This window comes from Equus przewalskii, unplaced genomic scaffold (assembly GCF_037783145.1).
Source record: "Equus przewalskii isolate Varuska unplaced genomic scaffold, EquPr2 ChrUn-13, whole genome shotgun sequence".
In the NCBI taxonomy this organism is placed as follows: domain Eukaryota; kingdom Metazoa; phylum Chordata; class Mammalia; order Perissodactyla; family Equidae; genus Equus; species Equus przewalskii.
In genome coordinates, this window is record NW_027228750.1 from 1,373,362 (window position 1) to 1,394,701 (window position 21,340).

Here is a 21,340-nt window from a genome sequence, read left to right on the forward strand (position 1 = left end):
AACTCTGCTAGGAAAGCTCTTCCTGCCTCTTGGTTTGTGTGGAAAACTGCTGGGTACCCTTTAATATTGAACTTAAATAATTGGCCTTATGGAATCTTCCTTGAGTTTTCCAGGTGCATTAAATACTTCTTTCTCAGTGCTCCATGGCATCTTCAACATATCTCCAGTGTAGCATTTATCACACAGATCAGAAATTACTCATTTACATGTTCTCTTTTTGTTAAACAGGATACTCCTAAAGGGTAAAGACTGTGTGGGGTTTTTTGCCTTTCTGTCTCCTGAACCTAGCACATAATTGTTTTCCTGGTTGAGTAACTCCTTTATGACTTCAAGCTCCCCATTTCAGTAGACTTCCTTTAGCCCTTGACTATCTTCTATTGAGACATGACCAATGGCCTTATCGATCCCTGACATATGCTCCCTTTGTTACCTTGATCACCAACAAATAGTATGAGGAAGAGTCAAAAGTCAGAACTACAGAAAAAAATAAATGGAAGAAAGATAAAAAAAGCAATTCTCTATCTCTAGACAAATAAAAAGCAGAAACTATGCATTGGTGTGCTGCCTAATAGGTTCCCAAATATAGTTGTAATTGTTGTTATAATTTTCAAATATTTGCTGAACCTCAAAAGGGTGGTCCCATCATTTTTTTTTTTTTTTGAATGAGAAGACTTTCTTTACAGTCTGGCTACTTTTCCAAATCAGTTGATCTCAAGGCATCTTCAATTTGCAAATGCGCTCTTTGGCTTGCTTTCTCTCCTTCCTTTTCTCCCTCCTCTTCAGCACATTCTGTTAGTTTGGCCAGTGAGCAGACTGGAAAGTCTAAAGAGAAGAGGCCTGGAAATCAGGGAAGTGATTACAGCCAAAGGATTGAACAAAGGGGGTTTGGATATGGCCTCTGTTGTCACTGGAGCAAACAGAGAAAAGTAAGCAAGAGAGGGACACTTGCCAATTTGATCGTCTCTAACTGGAAACCTCAAAGATGACATCAGGTCTCTGGTGTGCAACAGACCCTAGAGGCCCACCATGTGGAAGATGTTAATGACATGTGGTTACCTAAGAGCGCTTTTTAAATATGTTAGATGATGAATTCACTTTTAAGAACCTTGAGATAAAATTTTACAAAACTAAACTAGAATGATGATGAATAAGTAAACAATGTGTTGCTCAGGATACATTTTGAATAGACATCCAAGTGGCTGAAAATGTCAATGGGGAGTTGGCAAGGACTCTTGTAAGAGAAATGAGGGCAGAAATGACTGGCCTCTGCTGGGGACTCAGATTCTGTTGAAGGTCAGAAATTCTATCACCAGAATGGAAAAAACCAAAGGAAAACTGAAACCTCTCTGAGATCTGAGTCAAGAAGGCACAAACAGCTACGGAAATAATTCCCATGTCTATACTTGAGGATTCCTCTTGTCTTCAGAGACTTGATTTTACATCAAGTTTTTTTCCGAAGTTTTAGGATTAGAAAAATGAGTTCTGGTTAGAGTTCATAAAATAATGACTCAGTAATAAAACACAGGGTGAAAATTCATTTCTTTACTTTCTAATTCAAAGCATATAAATTGGGATCTTGCCATGTAACAGGCATTGCGCTAAGCGATGGGACAAAGAAAAACATGGGATTCAAAGTAGACATTCCAGCGGTGGGGAGAGGTGAATTATCTAATACTTATCTTGCCATGACACTTCACCAAATCCTGATCTATAGAACTAGTACTTTCTAAGAATTAGATCTATCCAATGAAACTTAATGGAGTTTGAGGACGAATAAGATGTGGCATATAGTAAACAAATAGGATTAATTTTTCTAAAAAGAGATAAACTCTGAATATATAAACATATTCAGTAAGGGTCTAGGGTAAATCTATAAGAGATGGAGCCACAGTGGATTAATAAAGCATGATTGGGAATGTGTGGGCTTAGCTATTACTTTTTGGTAGTCGTAACCCCTCCCCCACAACTCCACTACCAAAAGGACCCTTGTTGTGACAGAATCCTGGACTGGATGGACCGTGGGTGTGCCCATATATGGCATGTCATACATTACATTCTAAACAGCCAAGGAAGGTCTTCCTAACGAGGATGTGGAAAATGTCTGCCGCTCTCACCATTTACCCATTGGTAATGGAACCAGAGGGTAAAAGTTACATCAGAGATTTCAGCTCAAGGTCCGAAAGAACTTACTAACAGATCTGCCAAAAAACTAAATATTTTCGTTGTGAAGTACTCCAACAGAGGCTGGATAACCATCCAAGATGACATCATAGGAAGAAGAAGTAGATGACACCCAAGACCCTTCCCAGTTTTTCAATCTGCTTCTATAACTCACTCTTTCAGTTGGATTTTATGTTTGGATAAATGGTCACTATCCTATAAAGAGCTGACTATTTAAATAAAATTATTAATACATTTGCCATTATGAAATGAATTTGCTGTTATGGAAATGAAATCAAAGTTCATTTTCTATTTTTTTTTTATTAATGTTATGATAGATTACAACCTTGTGAGATTTCAGTTGTACATTTTTGTTAGTCATGTTGTGGGTACACCACTTCCCCCTTTGTGCCCTCCCCCCACCCCCTCTTTTCCCTGGTAACCACTGATCAGATCTCCTTATCAATATACTAACTTCCACCTATGAGTGGAGTCATATAGAGTTCGTCTTTCTCTGACTGGCTTATTTCGCTTAACATAATACCCTCGAGGTCCATCCACGTTGCTGTGAATGGGCCAATTTTGTCTTTTTTTATGGCTGAGTAGTATTCCATTGTGTATATATACCACATCTTCTTTATCCAATCATCAGTTTCTGGGCATGTAGGTTGGTTCCACGTCTTGGCTATTGTAAATAATGCTGCGATGAACATAGGGGTGCAAGGGAGTCTTGGGATTTCTGATTTCAGGTTCTTAGGATAGATACCCAGTAACGGGATGGCTGGGTCATAGGGTATTTCTATTTTTAACTTTTTGAGAAATCTCCATACTGTTTTCCATAGTGGCTGTACCAGTTTGCATTCCCACCAACAGTGTATGAGGGTTCCTTTTTCTCCACAACCTCTCCAACATTTGTCGCTCTTGGTTTTGGATGTTTTTGCCAATCTAACGGGTGTAAGGTGATATCTTAGTGTAGTTTTGATTTGCATTTCCCTGATGATTAGCGATGATGAACATCTTTTCATGTGTCTATTGGCCATATTCATATCTTCTTTTGAGAAATGTCTGTTCATGTCCTCTGCCCATTTTTTGATCAGGTTGTTTGTTTTTTTGTTGTTAAGCAGTGTGAGTTCTTTGTATATTATGGAGATTAACCCTTTGTCGGATAAGTGGCTTGTAAATATTTTTTCCCAATTAGTGAGCTGTTTTTTTGTTTCAATCCTGTTTTCCCTTGCCTTGAAGAAGCTCTTTAGTCTGATGAAGTCCCATTTGTTTATTCTTTCTATTGTTTCCCTCAACTGAGGAGTTATAGTGTCCGAAAAGATTCTTTTGAAACTGATGTCAAAGAGTGTACTGCCTATATTCTCTTCCAGAAGACTTATTGTTTCAGGCCTAATCTTTAGGTCTTTGATCCATTTTGAATTTATTTTGGTGTGTGGTGAAAAAGAATGGTCAATTTTCAATCTTTTGCATGTGGCTGTCCAGTTTTCCCAGCACCATTTGTTGAAGAGACTTTCTTTTCTCCATTGTAGGCCCTCTGCTCCTTTGTCGAAGATTAGCTGTGCATAGATGTGTGGTTTTATCTCTGGGCTTTCAATTCTGTTCCATTGATCTGTGGACCTGTTTTGGGACCAGTACCATGCTGTTTTGATCACTGTAGCTTTGTAGTATGTTTTGAAATCGGGGATTGTGATTCCGCCGGCTTTGTTTTTCTTGCTCAGGATTGCTTTAGCAATTCGCGGTCTTTTGTTGCCCCATATGAATTTTAGGATTGTTTGTTCAATTTCTGTGAAGAATGTTCTTGGGATTCTGATTGGGATAGCATTGAATCTGTAGATTGCTTTAGGTAGTATGGACATTTTAACTATGTTTATTCTTCCAATCCATGTGCATGGAATGTCTTTCCATCTCTTTATGTCGTCGTCAATTTCTTTCAAGAAAGTCTTGTAGTTTTCATTGTATAGATCCTTCACTTCCTTGGTTAAGTTTATCCCAAGGTATTTTATTCTTTTCGTTGCGATTGTGAAGGGGATTGAGTTCTTGAGCTCTTTTTCTGTTAGTTCATTGTTAGTGTATAGAAATGCTACTGATTTATGTACATTAATTTTATACCCTGCTACTTTGCTGTAGTTGTTGATTATTTCTAATAGTTTTTCTATGGATTCTTTGGGGTTTTCTATATATAAGATCATGTCGTCTGCAAACAGCGAGAGTTTTACTTCTTTGTTACCTATTTGGATTCCTTTTATTTCTTTTTCCTGCTGAATTGCTCTGGCCAACTCCTCCAGTACTATGTTGAATAGGAGTGGTGAAAGTGGGCACCCTTGTCTTGTTCCTGTCCTCAGAGGGATGGCTTTCAGTTTTTGTCCATTGAGTATGATGTTGGCTGTGGGTCTGTCATATATGGCCTTTATTATGTTGAGGTACTTTCCTTCTATACCCATTTTTTTGAAGGTTTTTATCATAAATGGGTGTTGGATCTTGTCGAATGCTTTCTCTGCATCTATTGAGATGATCATGTGGTTTTTGTTTTTCATTTTGTTGATGTAGTGTACCACGTTGATTGACTTGCGGATGTTGAACCATCCCTGTGTCCCTGGTATAAATCCCACTTGATCATGGTGTATAATCTTTTTGATGTATTGCTGTATTCGGTTTGCCAAAATTTTGTTGAGGATTTTGCATCTATGTTCATCAGTGATATCGGCCTGTAGTTCTCCTTCTTTGTGTTGTCCTTGTCAGGTTTGGGGATCAGAGTGATGTTGGCTTCATAGAATGTGTTAGGGAGTACTCCATCTTTCTCAATTTTCTGGAACAGTTTGAGAAGAATAGGTATTAAGTCTTCTTTGAATGTTTGGTAGAATTCTCCAGAGAAGCCGTCTGGTCCTGGACTCTTATTTTTGGGGAGGTTTTTGATTACCGTTTCTATTTCCTTACTTGTGATTGGCCTATTCAGATTCTCCATTTCTTCCTGATTCAGTTTGGGGAGATTGTAGGAGTCTAGGAAGTTGTCCATTTCTTCCAGGTTGTTCAATTTGTTGGCATATAGTTTTTCATAGTATTCTCTTATGATCTCTTGTATTTCATTGGTATCTGTTGTGATTTCTCCTCTCTCATTCCTAATTTTATTTATTTGCGATTTCTCTCTTCTTTTCTTGGTGAGTCTGGCTAAAGGTTTGTCGATTTTGTTAATTTTTTCGAAGAACCAACTCTTTGTTTCATTGATCCTTTCTATTGTCTTTTTTGTTTCAATATCGTTTATTTCTGCTCTTATTTTTATTATTTCCCTCCTTCTACTGACTCTGGGCTTTCATTTTCTATTTTTTTAATAAATATAATATTTTCAGGTTATCAGTGTGCTATTGCTACTTCTTAGTCTTCTATCACTTTATTATGAAATGAGAAGGGACTGCTCTTTGTCCTTGAGTTAATATTTCGTCCCCATCATTGGTACATGTTCCTGGGAAGAATGGAATAGGAGGTGGAACAATAAAGACCTTGCCATTTGCAGTGAGCCTCCCGTGCCATTGAAGGGAATCCTGAGATGTTCTGGTGGGCTGCCAACATTCCAAAACAAGGCAGTAAGGTCTAAGCCTGGCCTGTCTATTTCTTATATTCATCAAGGCTCAGCATGGCTTTATCTGCCTATCCCCTTATTATTCTGAACTCCCTAATTGCCTGGGCTCTCTCTCCACAAATAGTTTCATGTACTGTATTCAGCATTAATGTAGGGTGACTATGTGGAGATGTCTTCTATTCCTACTTTTAACAGATTAACAGCTAATAAACACCATGCAACACCCTCTCTTCTCAACCTCTTCTAAAAATACAGAGTTTGATTTGCCAACGTTGGTGTATTTAAAGCCTCCAAGATTCCAGGGAAGACTTTGGAAAGTTAACTGTGCAAGTAAGGCCTGTTCAGAGAGGAACTCTTCCAACACAAAAAGCCAATCAGCGTATCAGCAGCTCATCTGAGAAGAACCTCAGGGGATCTTAGAGTAATTTGTAAGGGAAGGATATTTGTTCTCACTCAAAATAAAACTTCTCACTTTATTCTTGGTCTGTAAGACTCTTCTGAAGAGAACTCTGGAAATGTATTACCTAGGGAGAAGGACAGGCAGCGTAAGTTTCATCTCAAGAGGGAAAGCTTGTCTTCTCCAGGAAGGGGCACCATGTTACTTTCCAGTGACTTTGCAATGAAACAACTTATGCCACTACTCTTCTCTATGCTCCTTCCCCTACCTGCCCCATAGTCCCTGAACTTTGCCTCCTTCCACTTAGGTAGAAGTGAAGCTGTTAGTTTTAAAGAAAAGTCAATAATCAGAAGCTGTGTTCAAGCTTTAAATGAAGCCCCAACCAATACTCTGTTTTGAGGATATGGAATATCAGCAAGAATCTGTCTGAGATAACCTGGAAAATTATGTTAAAACAATGTCCATTGGCACCTCATATATATGATAGAGAATTTATTGAAGGGTAAAGTAGACAGTGTGCACATAGTTCAATTAATGGAATTTTTAATACCAGTGAAACAGAAGGCTTAAAGTAATATATTTGTAAAATATTGCATGTTTCCTGAAGTCTGACAGTCCCAAGTAAATGACCCTCTAAGAGTAGCTTGATTATTAGATTACAAAATACAGGTAAATATTTGCAGAAATGTATTGGTCTTTTTGCTCAACGTATAATTTCTGGAATCAAACCCTTTCTTTGACTTCAGGTAAGTATTTCTTGTTGCAACAGAAACTCAAGTGTATTTGATTGCTTACCTCTACTTTTATTTCTGTTGCCCTGCTTGTCTCTGTTGATTTAAGAAGCCTTTAAAGCCATAGCAACTTGACAGTTTCACTGACTCCACATACCCAGTGGTGGAGTTAACTCTGGGACAGGCTGTGTCAATGCACTCTGGTAATGATGATGATGTCTTCCTGTGCTAGAGAAACAGTAAATGCTACTCTCGTCTCAACTCTATTCATATTAGTGACCTAGACCTTTGACATTTTTTTTTATGCAGACCAAATCTCCTCTGAAGAAAACTCAGAGTGAAATTCCATCATGGTTATGACTTGCTTGCAAATAATCTGAATTGGATTAATTTCTTCTTCCTGCAATCCAGTGTCATCTATACCTTGTGCTCTTCCAGACTAATTTACCTCGGTGGTGATATCTCTTGGTGCCTATATATATACCACTTGTCAGACAAACCACCGCAGTACCTTTAAAAAGTCAGTGCATATCTTGGGATTATTTACAGCTTCCTTTGCTGGCTTTTCTTTCTGCAGAACTGGACTGGAAGCCATCATGGAGACTTATGCGTTTTGGAGACCCCCTGTGCGCACACTCACCTTTGAGGATTTTACCACCATGCAAAAGCAGCAAGGTAAAGCCCTGGGCAAGGTCTCTGCTTCGTGATAGCACTGAGGGAGGAGCGAGAGCTCAACTGAACATAGCACATATGGCCCCAAGCCAAGCCATGGGTTATGAAAAGTACATACTAGGTAGCTCTGTAAGTAACCAAAGCATCACCACTTGTGTAAACAAGCTGGTTCCAGAGGCAGCATTTCACCTGGCACCCAAAATCCTGTCTCCCTTCCTAAAATCAAGGTTATGTTCATGATTATGATGGTGGTGAAATTATTATTTCTATCACTAAGCATTCATATAGTCTTTGGTATTTGAAGAGATCTTCATAACTTCATTTATTCCTCATACCAGCCTTATCAGTTTTCTTATTCTAGTTTTGTAGATGAGTAAAAACTTAGCTCTGGACAGTGGGAATAAATTGCTCAGGTCTGACAGTGAGGAGGGGGCTGCTGCAAGCCCATCTGATTCCTACTCTTGCTCTCTCCTTTTTTGCGTCTGTGGAACAACAGCCCTCTCACGTTGATGGTTTACGTGGACTCTTTCCTCCCACTGCTTTGTGCCTTTCATCCAGTTTCTAATCTCTCTTCTCTTCTAGCTGTGGCCATGTGTACAGAGGTCTTGTGGGCTGATTTCAACTCCTTTTCTCAGTCCAATCAGTGGCTCTCTCAGGAGCAGCACCCATTCACCTGGATACCTAGATGAAAGCTTCCCAAAGTGTCAGATGCTTTATGAGTCTGCCTCTCCCACCTCCTCCTGCTGATCAAATTGTAGAGAGAGCTTATTCTGTTCTATCAAATGGCTGCCATTAACAGAGCCCTAATTTTTGAATTTGTGGCTCTGTGATATGGGAGGCCATTCTAGGACTTGATAATACATTCTATTACATTCCTTTCTCAGGAAATGTCTAGCAGTTTGAACACTAAATTGGGTTTTGTAACTTAAATTACTTACTCTCTGAAGTTTTAAGATGAAGATAGTGATTAAAAACATAGGTTCTGGAGTCAGACAACTTGGTTTAGGCTCTCACACTGTTCCTTGCTGGCTTTGCGACTTTGGTAAAGTCCTTTGTCCTTTCTGACACTTGGTTTTCTGATCTGCAAAATGGGAGAATATAATAGAATTCTTGTGAGGATTAAATGAGATAACACATTTAAAAACATAGTAGGCACTCAGTACGGTACTAGCTATCATTGCCATCATCGTCATTATCATCTTCATCCCCTTATGTCCCTGTATATGGATACCTAAGAGGAAGATGCATCAGATTTAAGACATACTGCCTTTCTGATGATTAATTATTCAAAACATGGTGAGACCATTCATCTTTATAGGGATCTGCTGAGGCAGGTCATCCAGAATTTCCATCTCTTTTTAATAAGTGGAGTAGACATGGAAGCCCTTTATATGAAGTGACTTGCTCCTCATAATGCTGTGATAGAAGTGGGGTCAATACATATTCAGGGTTTTACTAGTGCTTTGAGTCCCTTGTGGTCCCTAAGAGCCAGAGATTTTATGGGAGTTGAGAAATCTGGGCCTTTATCTTTGATTGCCAGTAACTCTCTTGGGCAAGTTACTTCCGCTCCGAGTCCATTTCCTCACCTACCAAAGAGGGATAATCTTTTTGTGAGGCCATTTATATAAACATGCTTTATAATGAAAATATGTCATGCAAAGACGCTTACTTGATTCTGTTTATTTCTGAGATGGCTTCTTACTTATCTGCCCTTGCTTTATTTGTTGACTTTCCAAGTTCTAGCTAAGCAGAAATTTGTATCATGGAGGTTGGTATGAGAAGGTTGGCAGGGATATTGCCAGTCCTCAGAGCAGGCATTGGTGGTGATATTGTGTTCACTGCTGTGTCCTCAAGATCTACCGCAGGGCCTAATGAGCAGTGAATGAGGTCACATGGTGGCACTGTGGCTCAGGCAGGCAATGTCACAGTCAGATTATATCTGGGAGCACAACCACCTAACATGTGTATGGATATGGATGTGGAGTGATGACTGAGGAAGGCAACCTGCATTTCACCAGCATGTGGGACCACTGGGCAGGTGCAGGCACGAGGAACCTGAGTGAGTTGCTTAGGTGTGCAGCATAGCAGGTTTCATGGTGCTTCTCTTGAAAATTTATTGATATGGAGACATTGTTGACACTTGGAAAACAATGGTTTAAGAGAAACTAAACTTTCAAAGCACAATGTCACGCTTATTCAGTGACTTCCTTTTTTCTTGGTGGGGGAGGGAATGAGCTTGAAATTATTGAATACATATGGTAGTGGGATGGGACTAGAAGAAAAGCCAAGACTCTATTAAATAGTTTAATTGGAATACATTTTTTTTTTGAAATATGCACTGAACTTGATCCAGATTCTCATTATTAAAAAATATGTAGCTTGGTTTCTTGATGTTAACAAAGGACGTAAAAGTAACAACACCCATTCCCTCTTCCCCTAAGAACTAAGAGTTCCAGTAACTCTGGACAGAATCATTCATAAAATTTAGACAAGAGACATAGCCATTTGTGTTGAACTATCTTGTATCTTAGGAGAAGTAGAGAATGGTGAACTTCTGGTGGAAACTTCAGTGGCAGACTGATTTTATAGTAATTCCCTTTTGGTGAAGAGAGTATTGGCAGTGTTGGCACCAAACTTAAGGTCCAAATAACGACTGACTCACCAGCTGTCCATAGTACCTCATTGCTTCAAACACATGAAGATCTGCCATGTCAAATACACAGCCCTAGGATAGTTTTGTGCTGCTGCTTCTGGAGGCTGGATCAACCATTCTGCTTGGAGGAGGTTAAGGATGCCTTTTTCATCCTGTCCTTGTTGTCATTTTTATTTCTCTTTCATTAAGACACATCTGTTGATAAAATTTCAGGGAAAGTACATAGGTGAATTAGCCACAGTTTTGCAAAAACACAAATCTTTCTGTTTTAAAAAACGTATTGAACAGGTGTTCTATATGGTTGTTTTCTCTTATGGAGAAGAATGCACAGGATTCATTATCCTCTTCCTTTTACATGAAAAGAAACTGAGGCATAGAGCAGTCTAGTAACATATCTGCAGTTAAGTGGTGGCAGAACTGAGTTGAGAATTCCAAAGTGGATCTTCTACTTGACAGGGCAGTTTCCTTTCTACCAAGACCACATTATCTTTCTGCATTCTTGTTTACTAGAGCTTTAATTTTCCACAAAAAATTTAGTTTATTTCTCCAATTGATGGTTTATTGTCAACAACTTGAGCATTAACTCTAAATAGGCCCACATTTCATTCAAGCATATTATCTTATCTTCAGACATCTTCATTTAGAATGAGCAAGAGAGTTGATACTTTGGAGAGTCTGGAGATAGGAATTATATTTCAGGAATGGCATCTCCCTGAATACTGCAAATGGCAGAGACAAAATGAACTAACCAAGTAAGTTATGCTTGGGGAAGTTGACTGAGGCGACACAGACACAGAAGAAGAAATAAATAAGAGCCTAGGTCAGTTATAGCCAAGTTCAGTCCTGCTGTTCTGATGATGTTGTTCTGATGATATACACAGTGGAGCTATTCGGATGGCTAAAACTGAGAGAGCTTTTGTGAACAGCATCTCCAAGAGATCTGACAACTGTTGCGTTAAAAGGAACCATCCTGGACAAGTGACACCAAAGCTGGCAATACGTCTCCTGTGGAAATGAGGAGACCTGCCATTTACAGAAGCCCTCCCTTCTCAACTGGTAGCAGACATCGCTAGACAGACTTCAACACCACTGAGACTTTTAATGTTTGTCAGGCAGTTAAAAATTAGGATTACGAGGGTCTCTGTTGGTGTTGGGATTTCTATCAGTTTGGTTTGTATTAATTAGAGTTTGGTCAGTGAGAGGGATCAGATACTGAGCAAATTCATACGAGTAAAAGATTGGTAAAGAACAGTTCCATGGACGGCAGTCTTTGAACTACTGTGTGATCATTGTAATGCTTCCAAGATAGCTAATTTATGCAGATTTCAGTTAGCATTGAGATAAGGAATAATGCTCATGAAGAGCTCATGACAGGGATTGGAAAACATCTCAATTCAATCCACTAAAACAGTTTTTGATTACATATTCTATTTTGTCCCCAGAGTCCCTTATGCTCAACCTATTTAATACCGAGTCCATCATTTGCTTCACAGACTTGGCGCCCTCTCCTGGGGGAAGGACACCACCGACCCCGTGTCATCCTGGATGTTTGCCTCCTTCCCCACCCACCGTAACAAACCGTTACCAAGTTCTTGAATCCGTTCACATCTCTAATCTCCCTTGCCAATACCCCACACCAAGCTGTCATCATCTCCTACCTGACTTCATTCTCAGGCTCCCCAGGGTGGTAATGTAGCTGCCAGCAGCACTGGACCCATACCTTTTTAGGTTTAAATCTGATGGAAATGGTCATGTGCCTCTCTCCTAAGGTTTCTAGCAAAATCTCACTGAGTCTCAATGACTCTAATTAGGTCACCTCTGGAGCAAGTACTGTGGCGGAGGGGTGGGAAATATGATGTCTCAATTGTCCAGGCATGAGTCACATTCCATCCCTGGATAGGGGTGAAGGGGTAAGAGTGGGAGAGGGGGTATTTCTGAGTGGGAAAACTGGGTACTGTTGCCAGGAGAGAGGCAGATTAGTTCTAAATGACAATAATAACAGATGTACACTGCAGCAAGGGAGGCAGTAAAACAAGTAGCAGAGAAAACAAACAAGTTAATGGAAAGTGAAAAAATGGGGCAGTCCACCTAGGGAATATGGTGGGTATAAAACAGAGCCATCTAAGAAGCAGCGAATCTCAGAACACAGAGGAGTAATGTGAAAAATGAGAATTGGGTGAATATATTAAAAGCTATTTTAAAGGGAAGAGGTTTGGATCTATGCATATCTTTAAACTTCATGGAGAAGGATGCACTAGGAATCTTTTTAAGATTGAAACCATACAATTCCCATTAGCACTATACTGTTTCACATTTGCATTCTGAGAAGGATGCTCATTTCAACTAAGGGTAATTCCTTAGTTGAGATGAACAGGGCTGTGATCATTTAACTTTATGGCCTCTGGGTTTATTCCCTGAAATCAGTCCTTAGGGTGCTGACATTTTACCTCTTACCTGTTTGAAAGCCTCAAAGAAGGCTACTCAAGGACACACAGTGAATCAGCACTCTTCAGGGACAGATGCCATCAAGTTATATGACAGAAGAGTCTGGCTCGTGGAACCAAGTAATTACATGGAAATTTATTCTTTATTAGCCCAGATGCGGTTTTGTTTTACTGTTTTTCAATTTTGGGGCAAAAACGGCACAACAAAATAAACCCAAAAGGAAACTGTATGTGAAAGCCTCTATCTTACAATTGAGAAGTGATCAATTTAAAGATGCAAAAGTCAGCAGGTTTGGTATTCTGGATTTTCATGGTCACATTTAACTTGTCTTCTTGGTACAAAACTGTACCCTAGATTATTGTCCCTGTATGAAATCACTGCTAAACATGTATTCTTTTTGCTTATTTTGGCTGTTAGCATTGAATATTGGAGCATCTTAATGTTGAATATGAATTTTAATGAGCACCTCCTTACTTTGGCCCATGGGTAACGTAGGATGCAGGGAGCTGGGGTGGATGGGGGATTGGTCCTGGAACGCCAGACAGTTTTCAGTTACTTAGGGCATTGTATTTTAGTCACCTCTCAGAAATGAATCAAGACCTCTGAGGATAGTGGTCTACCTACTTGTGTTCCATTCTGAAGAGATGGAGACATGGGGTGTCTTGTTTCCATCCCAGGCAGAGAGTGAGGGGAGAGGGAAAGACAATTCAGAGAGGAAAGAGAGGTGGTTTAGCCTTTGGGAATGTGGGCCTGGTGGCCCATAGCTGCCATGTGCCCAGTGCTCCATTTCACAGCCATGGAGACTCCTCTAGCTGTTATGTCTGGGCATCTAGCTGTGATATGAATGCTCACCCATGTGTGGAGAGGCCAGAAATGCTCAGCTCCACGGACAGAGGCCAACACCCGAGAGCCATCCCCATTAGAATCCAAATTCCCAAGACTCCTTTCTCCTTCCTTCACTCCTTCATGCATAGAAGAGGAAGAGAACAAATATGTAATGCCTGTGTGTACTTTGTAATATATAGTATTTTATCTACTTTTCAAAACATCCCTACAAGGTAGATATTAAAAATTCCATTTATATGGAGAGGCTAACTTGCTAAGGTCTCAGAATCAGTAAGACATCTGGGACTGGAACCGGGTTTGTTTGACTCTATAGTCTCTGCTCATCCATTAAATAAAGTTTAAATCGAGACTCTCAGAGCATTCTGGACTTTGTGGATACTTTTGTGTGACCTTCTCTTAGACAGGCTTGCTTTCTCCCTTCAAACGCTAGTTCATAGAGGGCTCCCACCCCTGAAACTCAGCAGGCCACCAAGTCTCACTGCCAGTGAGTGTCATTTAAAAGCCGAAGCAAGCTGACTACAAACTTTTTGACATGTGCCTCTCATCTGCTCAGCAGAAATCCCTGTAACTTGTTAATAGTTCCCTTCTTATTTTTTTGCAGTGAAACCAATTGAGGCCTTAAATCAGTACCATTCGTTCCATCTTGGGCCATCCGAGAAAACCATTTAGTGTTGTAAAACATCATCTGCTCCATCTTGCACTTCCTGCTGCAGGGCTAGGGCTGGTGCCTGAAGGAGTGTACTTATAACAGAACACTTCAGTGTGCTAAACGAGGGGTGTCCTTGGAGACAACATAAACACCAGATCTGGGAGAGCAAGGACTGACTTTCCAAAAGAGGAGACCAGATACAGATCCTGTAAAACACAGATCTCTTTACAGCTGGAGTCAAGTTTCTCCATTTGTGTCACAGCACTTATTTCACTGAAGTTCGTGGCATTTAGGGTGGAAGAGGAGGAAAATGTGGAGGATGCCTCAAAGAGGAACCACACATTTGCAGAAAATAATTTCTGAGCTTCCTGTAAGGCCCTGCAGGCTAGACCATTCAGAGATACAAAAGCAAGGAGCATGAGATGTTCTTCCTCATCCTTCTCAGGCTTCCCCTTCGTTATATTAAAGTGATTCCTTGGAATCATTTTCCAAGGAAATTTCCATTTCCATTTTCAAGGAAAGTACTTGTTATGGGCCATTCACATTTTAGTATAAATTTAATCCTCAGACACAGATATAATTCTGAGAAGGACAGAAACTGAAGCCCATCAGTTTGAGCCCCTCACTTCACAGATGATGAGAATTAATAGGCAGCCTGCCTTGCCTGTGGTCATGTGCTGAGCTGAGGCCAATGGATCTAGAATCGGGCTTGGTGCTCTTCCTACCATGGTAAGCTACTGGCTTACTTCTCCCAGCGGTATTTACAATATTAGCCTTATCTCAATTTGTGGAGTAAAAATCTTTTACCTCTCTTAAAGGAGTTCAAGGCATGATCAAAAAACAAGGAAGGGGAATTTCCTGAAATGACTCTAAAATCTGAAGCTATTTATAACTAAATCCAAATCAGCTTTGGAAGTTCACTGATGAAATCTTTTTGAATGAGGAAGAGATGATATTAGTTGGGCTTTGTAAAATTTAACTCTGAAAAAACTCTTAACAGAGGAAACTTTTCTACTTAGCAGCCAATATCGTATCTGTGGATGCAGGCTGAGGGGTTTTTTTCCTGCTAAAAATTAACTTTGGGTTCCTCTTTGAGACATCTGCCTCTCAACTCTCACAGCTGGACCTTCATCCCTGGCACACTGTGGTTGGTTTCTTTGTATCCCAGTATCTCTGGAATCTTGCTGGCTTTCTTGACATTTTCCTCACTGGTAAAAACCTTATCGCTGCTCCTTTCCACTTGAAAGTCCTTTCTCCTTTTATAGCATCTCATGGTTCTAAGAGTCCCTACATGAGTTGTGGATGACCTAAAGGGTACCATACCTCTTGGGGGATCATATCTTACAATTCTGGGAAAGTCCCACCTTGCCCTGAAGGAAGAATTCCATCCTGTCACGGGAGATTCCCTATGGAAGACAACAAATTAGCCATTCATTCTGGAATTCAAATGAAAGGTTCAGCAGCCCCAGCACTCACCACTGTCTTTACCTTCCAGTGGTGTAGACAGGAAGCGGATGCTGCACTGCTGCTTCCTCGCCCTGGCAAAGGGGAGGCTGGGAAAGGTCATTTTTGGCCTTCTTAAACGGAGAATACATTTGCAGTAGGTTGGGTTGAACTGGCCCTTCATCTGTTGGTGCATCAACCACCAATCCACTTGCAATATCCATATGTCATAAGAGCAACTGTTTCAAATCCAGCTTCAGGGACTTTAGGAGATGAAAGGGACCTGCAGGTCCTCTAACCCAAAGTGTGGGCCCTGGACCAGCTGTATCAGTGTCACCTGAGAACTTATTGGAAATGCAAATTCCCAGGCCCTGTCCCAGACCTTATAGAATCAGAAACTGGGAGTGGAGTCAGCACACTGTGTTAATGAGCCCTCCGGCTGATTCTCATGCACACTCAAGTTTAAGAATCACTGTGCTGGGTACTTTCAAATAAGGAATTTAGGTTGTATCCTTGGTTCTCAACCCTGGCTGTGTTGAGAATCGTTTGGGGAGCTTTGGAAACAGTATGGATACGGAGGTACCAGGCTCAGAAATTCTCATTTAGCTGGTCTGACGTGGGATCCTGGAACTTTAACAGTTTTTAGCTCACAGCTTCTCCTAGCTTGAGAACCACTGATTTAACTCAATTTCTCATCTTCCAGATAAGGAAACTGAAACCCAGAGAGGGTAAGTGATGTGCTCAAGGTCAGATGGGGGGTTAGTGAGGCAGAGTTGTGAGTAGAATGCAGATTTCCTGACTTTATGACCTGTTTGGCCTCTTGTCCTCATAAATATCCAAAATCCAGACGACTTTACAGGCTTTGTTCCAGCCTGAGACTGGTCAGGTTCTCATAAATGGAGATTAGCAGAACCTCTCTCTGGATCACAATGATTTAGGTTTGGGTTAGCATTGTTTTATGTTAAACTAGCTCTTATAATTATGCTTATAATGTCTTTCATATAAAAGAACTTCAGTCCCACACCCCAGTTCCCACTGCTCAGCCCTCTCAGACCTCAGCTTTGACTTGGCACCCTGCCCCCGTACCCCGTTTCCTCTGAGATTAAGGCCCTGAGATTCTTATCCTATATTTTTGGCTGGAAGACTAAATATGGCGAAGTAAGCAACAGTCCAGGTTAAAATACATCTTTAATGTATTTCCACTGAGAAGAAAAATTGAGCAAGTGGATTTTTTTTTTTTTTGAGGAAGATTAGCCCTGAGCTAACATCTGCTGCCAATCCTCCACTTTTTGCTGAGGAAGACTGGCCCTGAGCCAACATCCGTGCCCATCTTCCTCTACTTTATATGTCGGATGCCTACCACAGCATGGCTTGCCAAGCGGTGCCATGTCTGCATCCAGGATCCGAACTGGCAAATCCAGGTCACCACAGTGGAACGTGCACACTTAACCATTGCGCCACCGGGCCAGCCCCACAAGTGGATTTTAATGCTGATTACCAGAGGTCTTACTAGAAAGTGAATTTGAGGGCGAGAAAGTGAATATTAGAAGGTTTATTTATTTATTTTTAAAAAGACTTATTAAGGCTTTTACAGAGAGAAACAAAAGAGTTTAGTGTTCTTTTTTGCCACCCTCTCTGTCCTCTCCTTTGGAGTGTATATGTGTGTGTGTGTGTGTGTGTGTGCGCCTCTGTGCATGTGCACAGATAGAATCACTTAGTGTAAGTCTGCTGAGTTAAGAGAAAGCAATGGTTCTGTAAACATCAGCCCATCTTGGACGTTCCAGGGTACCTCCTGCATGGCTTGCATCTGGCCTAGATGGACTCATCTTAAAAGGCTTCTGTCTCAATGGTGTTCATGTTTTATTTTTCAGGGGGCAGCACAGGCACTTCCCCAACCACCTCCAGCACTGGGACACCATCCCCTTCAGCTTCGTCTCATCTTTTATCTCCATCCTGTTCTCCTCCAACATTTCATCTGGCCCCCAACACTTTCAACGTGGGCTGTCGAGAGAGCCAGCTGTGTAATCTAAACCTCTCTGATTATCCACCCTGTGCCCGAAGCAACATGGCTGCCTTGCAGAGCTACCCAGGGCTGAGTGACAGTGGCTACAACAGGCTCCAGAGTGGCGCTACTTCAGCCACTCAGCCCTCTGAAACCTTCATGCCTCAGAGGACTCCATCCCTGATCTCAGGAATCCCAACTCCTCCCTCATTGCCTAGCAATAGCAAGATGGAAGCCTACGGTGGCCAGCTGGGGTCCTTCCCCACCTCCCAGTTTCAGTATGTCATGCAGGCAGGCAATGCAGCCTCCAGCTCCTCATCACCACACATGTTCGGGGGCAGCCACATGCAACAGAGCTCCTACAATGCCTTCTCTCTCCACAACCCTTACAATCTGTATGGATACAATTTCCCCACTTCCCCTAGGCTAGCTGCAAGCCCAGAAAAACTGAGCACCTCTCAAAGCACTTTACTCTGTTCTTCTCCTTCCAATGGGGCCTTTGGAGAGAGGCAGTACCTGCCTACGGGGATGGAGCACAGCATGCACATGATTAGCCCTTCACCCAATAATCAGCAGGCGACTAACACTTGTGATGGCCGGCAGTATGGGGCGGTCCCAGGCTCCTCCTCTCAGATGTCAGTACACATGGTTTAATGGCCAGTCCAGATGCCACGGAGTGGACAGCAGCCAAGGCCCCAGAATCTCCATGGGCAGATCCTCCTTTTGGGAGCCCAACACCTTTGAAAAACAGGAACTGTGTATTATTTTTATTTTCTTTTCTGGAGGAGGAAAGCACATACCCAAGATCAACAAGAGACATTTAAGACACTGAAGGATACTTGCGGTGGGATCGTCTCTGACTCAGTGGCCATTCTCCTGCCTTCCCAAAACTTAGTTTTACAAAGCATTGTCTACTCCAGAGTGGACTTTGAAGAAACTGAATAACCATTTTATAATAAAGTTAAGGGAGATGCTAGTGTGTAGCAGCCATGAAATTTGCCCACACACAAATACAGACCTACCTATACATACACATGTGCATGCATGATACACACACATATATATTCATACACAAACTCATACATACACAAACATACATGCACACTGACTTGGAACTGGGTGAACTCTGTGGAGGGAGGCCCAGAATGGGTGCTTTCACCAAGAATTTGTCTATGTACAACACTAGACGGACTGGGCCAGCAGTGGCTGCCAACCTTCATCCCCTGCAGCTTACCCTGTTTCTGGAATGAACTGTGTATCCTGAAACCCTTTCCCATCAATGAAGGTGGAAAGACATCAGCACTACAACAGGACTTGGCTTCCTGAAAAAGATCGCTTTTGAACTTTGGCTCTCTTCACTCGGTGTGCTATCATTGATGTTCCCAGTGGTGCCTGTGAAAAGAGAAAGAGCAGCTGAACAAGAGAGAAGCAGAAAGAATAGAGAGCAAGAGAGAGATGGAGAGCAAGACTGAGAGAGGAAGTGTGAGCAATGATGAGAGTTTTAATTCACCACGGAAATTTGTTTTTGGTTTGTTTCTCCTCCTTCACCCTACAGGTTATAGAAAGAATCATGGCGTTATTGAGGAGTAAACCTCTCTGGGACACTGCACATGGTCAGGGCACTGGTTAGAGTGACTGGAGCGTGGAATGGATCTTGATCCCACAGCTCTGACCATTGTGATCCAGAAGAGGGGTGCACCACATAGGAAGTGCCAATTCCCACGCATGCAGCCTGGCAGGGGAAGGGAAATAGAAGGAGTGTGAGAAAGGAAGAGTTTTATAATCCCAACAGAAGATAGCAAGAGCAGAGGTGACAAATAGAGGCCTGGCCTTCCGCATGCCAGATCCAGACACCCATTTGGATTGCCTGTCCCCTAGCCCCTGTGGCAGGGAAATCCCATCATGTCCCAGGGAATTGCAGATGGGCCTTCTACAGCCTTCCACCTGCCCTTAGAGCTCCATTTTTATCAAATAGTTCATTGCATTTTGAAGTTTTGGGTTTTTTCCTTCATCTTCCCCTTGAAATCCTTTAACGATAAGAAAACAAGTGAAGTTTGGTGCAAGCTAAACTTTTTAAGTGGTGTGGAAATGCAAATAATACCAAGTAAAATAATACAGATATTATTAAGATTTTTGGTTTTGAGGTGTTGTAGATAAATGTATTTATGTGCCTAGTGGGGAATCCAATATTATGAATATTAAAAAAGGGGGCAATAAAAAGGGTATGTAAAATATGTATGAAGAAAAGGTGTATAAAAATTTGCCCTTATGCACGGAACTCTGTTTCTAAGTGCCAAGCACAGAAAGCCGCTAAATAAAATCTTTGCAATTGTTTTCTGCGTGTTTGTTCAAATGGAAAAAGTAAATAGCAGCCTACGCATATGCATTATGCTTTACAATGAGCATAGCACTCTCATCTACACTACTTCACATCTTTATATAAAACCCATGCAGAAAATATTACCATCCTCATTTTATGATTAGTAACTGAGCTCCAGAGATTAAGTGAATTGTCCAGGATCATACAGCCCATCAGAGAGGAAACTAGGACTTGCAACCAGATCTGACTCTAGTGGGATGTTCACTTTCGTATCGGCTGCAGAAACCTGTGTGAGTCTAATAGCAATCCTCCTGTTGACGTTTGCCAGACACTAGACCATGTATTTTATGTGAACATCTCATCTGGTCCTTCCATAATTCAGTGAGATAGATATTATTTTTACCATCAATTCATAGATCTAGAAACGCACTTTAAAAGGTTAAGTACTTGACAAAGGCCCTCAGGTAGCAAGTGACTGAGCTGGCAATTTGACCTTAGGGTCTGTGCACTTAGCACTATGTTGTTCTGCTGGAGTCCCAGCAGTCCCATGAGGCCCTTGGACAATCAGGAAAGAAGATAAATCCTAAAGGGTTGAGGCTGGAGTGCCTCTGAGGCTGGACTTACTTGGTATGTTTAATTGTAAATAATATACCTTCCATCTGGAATGCACCACCACAGCATGGGAGGAGTAATTTTCAGTTGTCATGCACCAAACGGTGACTTCTAAGAGTCTAATAAAGTTTCCAGGGCTATTCTATTTATAAACACTTTCATGTATTCTCTCATTTGAGCCTCATGATAATCATGAGAGGTGGACAGGGCAGGAAGCATTGTTTTGTAAAGGGGAGACTAGTATTAGAAAGGTTGTGACCTACCTGTACTTGAAGGTGGCTGGAAAGCAGCAGGGCTAAGACTTGAAATCTCCTGCTCTTACCCCTACCCCGGACTGTTTCCCAGTGGACCAGCACACTGGGAGCCCACTGACCCATTTCAGCAGGGCTGGATTTGGGGGGCTCAGGTTGCTGATCACCAAACTTACTGGAAATGGAGTGTGGTATGGGGGAGACAAAACCTTAATTAATTATTGCTTTGGTTTTATGAATAACTTCAAATAGTGGCATGCCAGTTAGTTCCATTAACCATCAAACCATTGCCAAAATAGCTGGGACAATAGCTGATGAGTACCTCCATGAATTGTGGGCTCTCTGGGTGTGGCATGGCTCAAGCCTTTAAAAAGACACCTATTTGGAAATCTTGCATTCAACCCTTGGCTTCATAATGGTAGATTGAAAATAACTACATGTGAAGCTTATGGTTATTTCTTTCTGATTTAGCCACATACAAAATATTGTTCACTGGTCTAACAGTGTTTGAGGTTTTAGGTAATAGATAATTATGATATTAGTAGTAGCAAACTTGACATAGAAATATCCATATTTTCATTT

The 21,340-nt window shown here is 41.3% G+C and overlaps 1 protein-coding gene across 6 annotated transcripts in view; it reads left to right on the top strand.

Moving 5' to 3' along the window:
- TBX15 (T-box transcription factor 15) overlaps nt 1-19,908 on the top strand; it is a 104,197-nt gene extending 84,289 nt beyond the window's left edge. For 5 of the 6 annotated variants that reach the window (XM_008516138.2, XM_008516139.2, XM_070607735.1 and 2 more), the window contains 2 exons: nt 7,443-7,540; nt 17,445-19,908. In XM_008516138.2, the coding sequence (XP_008514360.1) occupies nt 7,443-7,540; nt 17,445-18,229 (883 nt within the window). In that variant the 3' untranslated portion in view covers nt 18,230-19,908. Of the gene's footprint in view, nt 1-7,442; nt 7,541-16,276; nt 16,302-17,444 lie in introns of all 6 variants that reach the window. The other variant, XM_070607737.1, reaches the window with a different exon arrangement.
- Nucleotides 19,909-21,340: the final 1,432 nt, after the last annotated feature.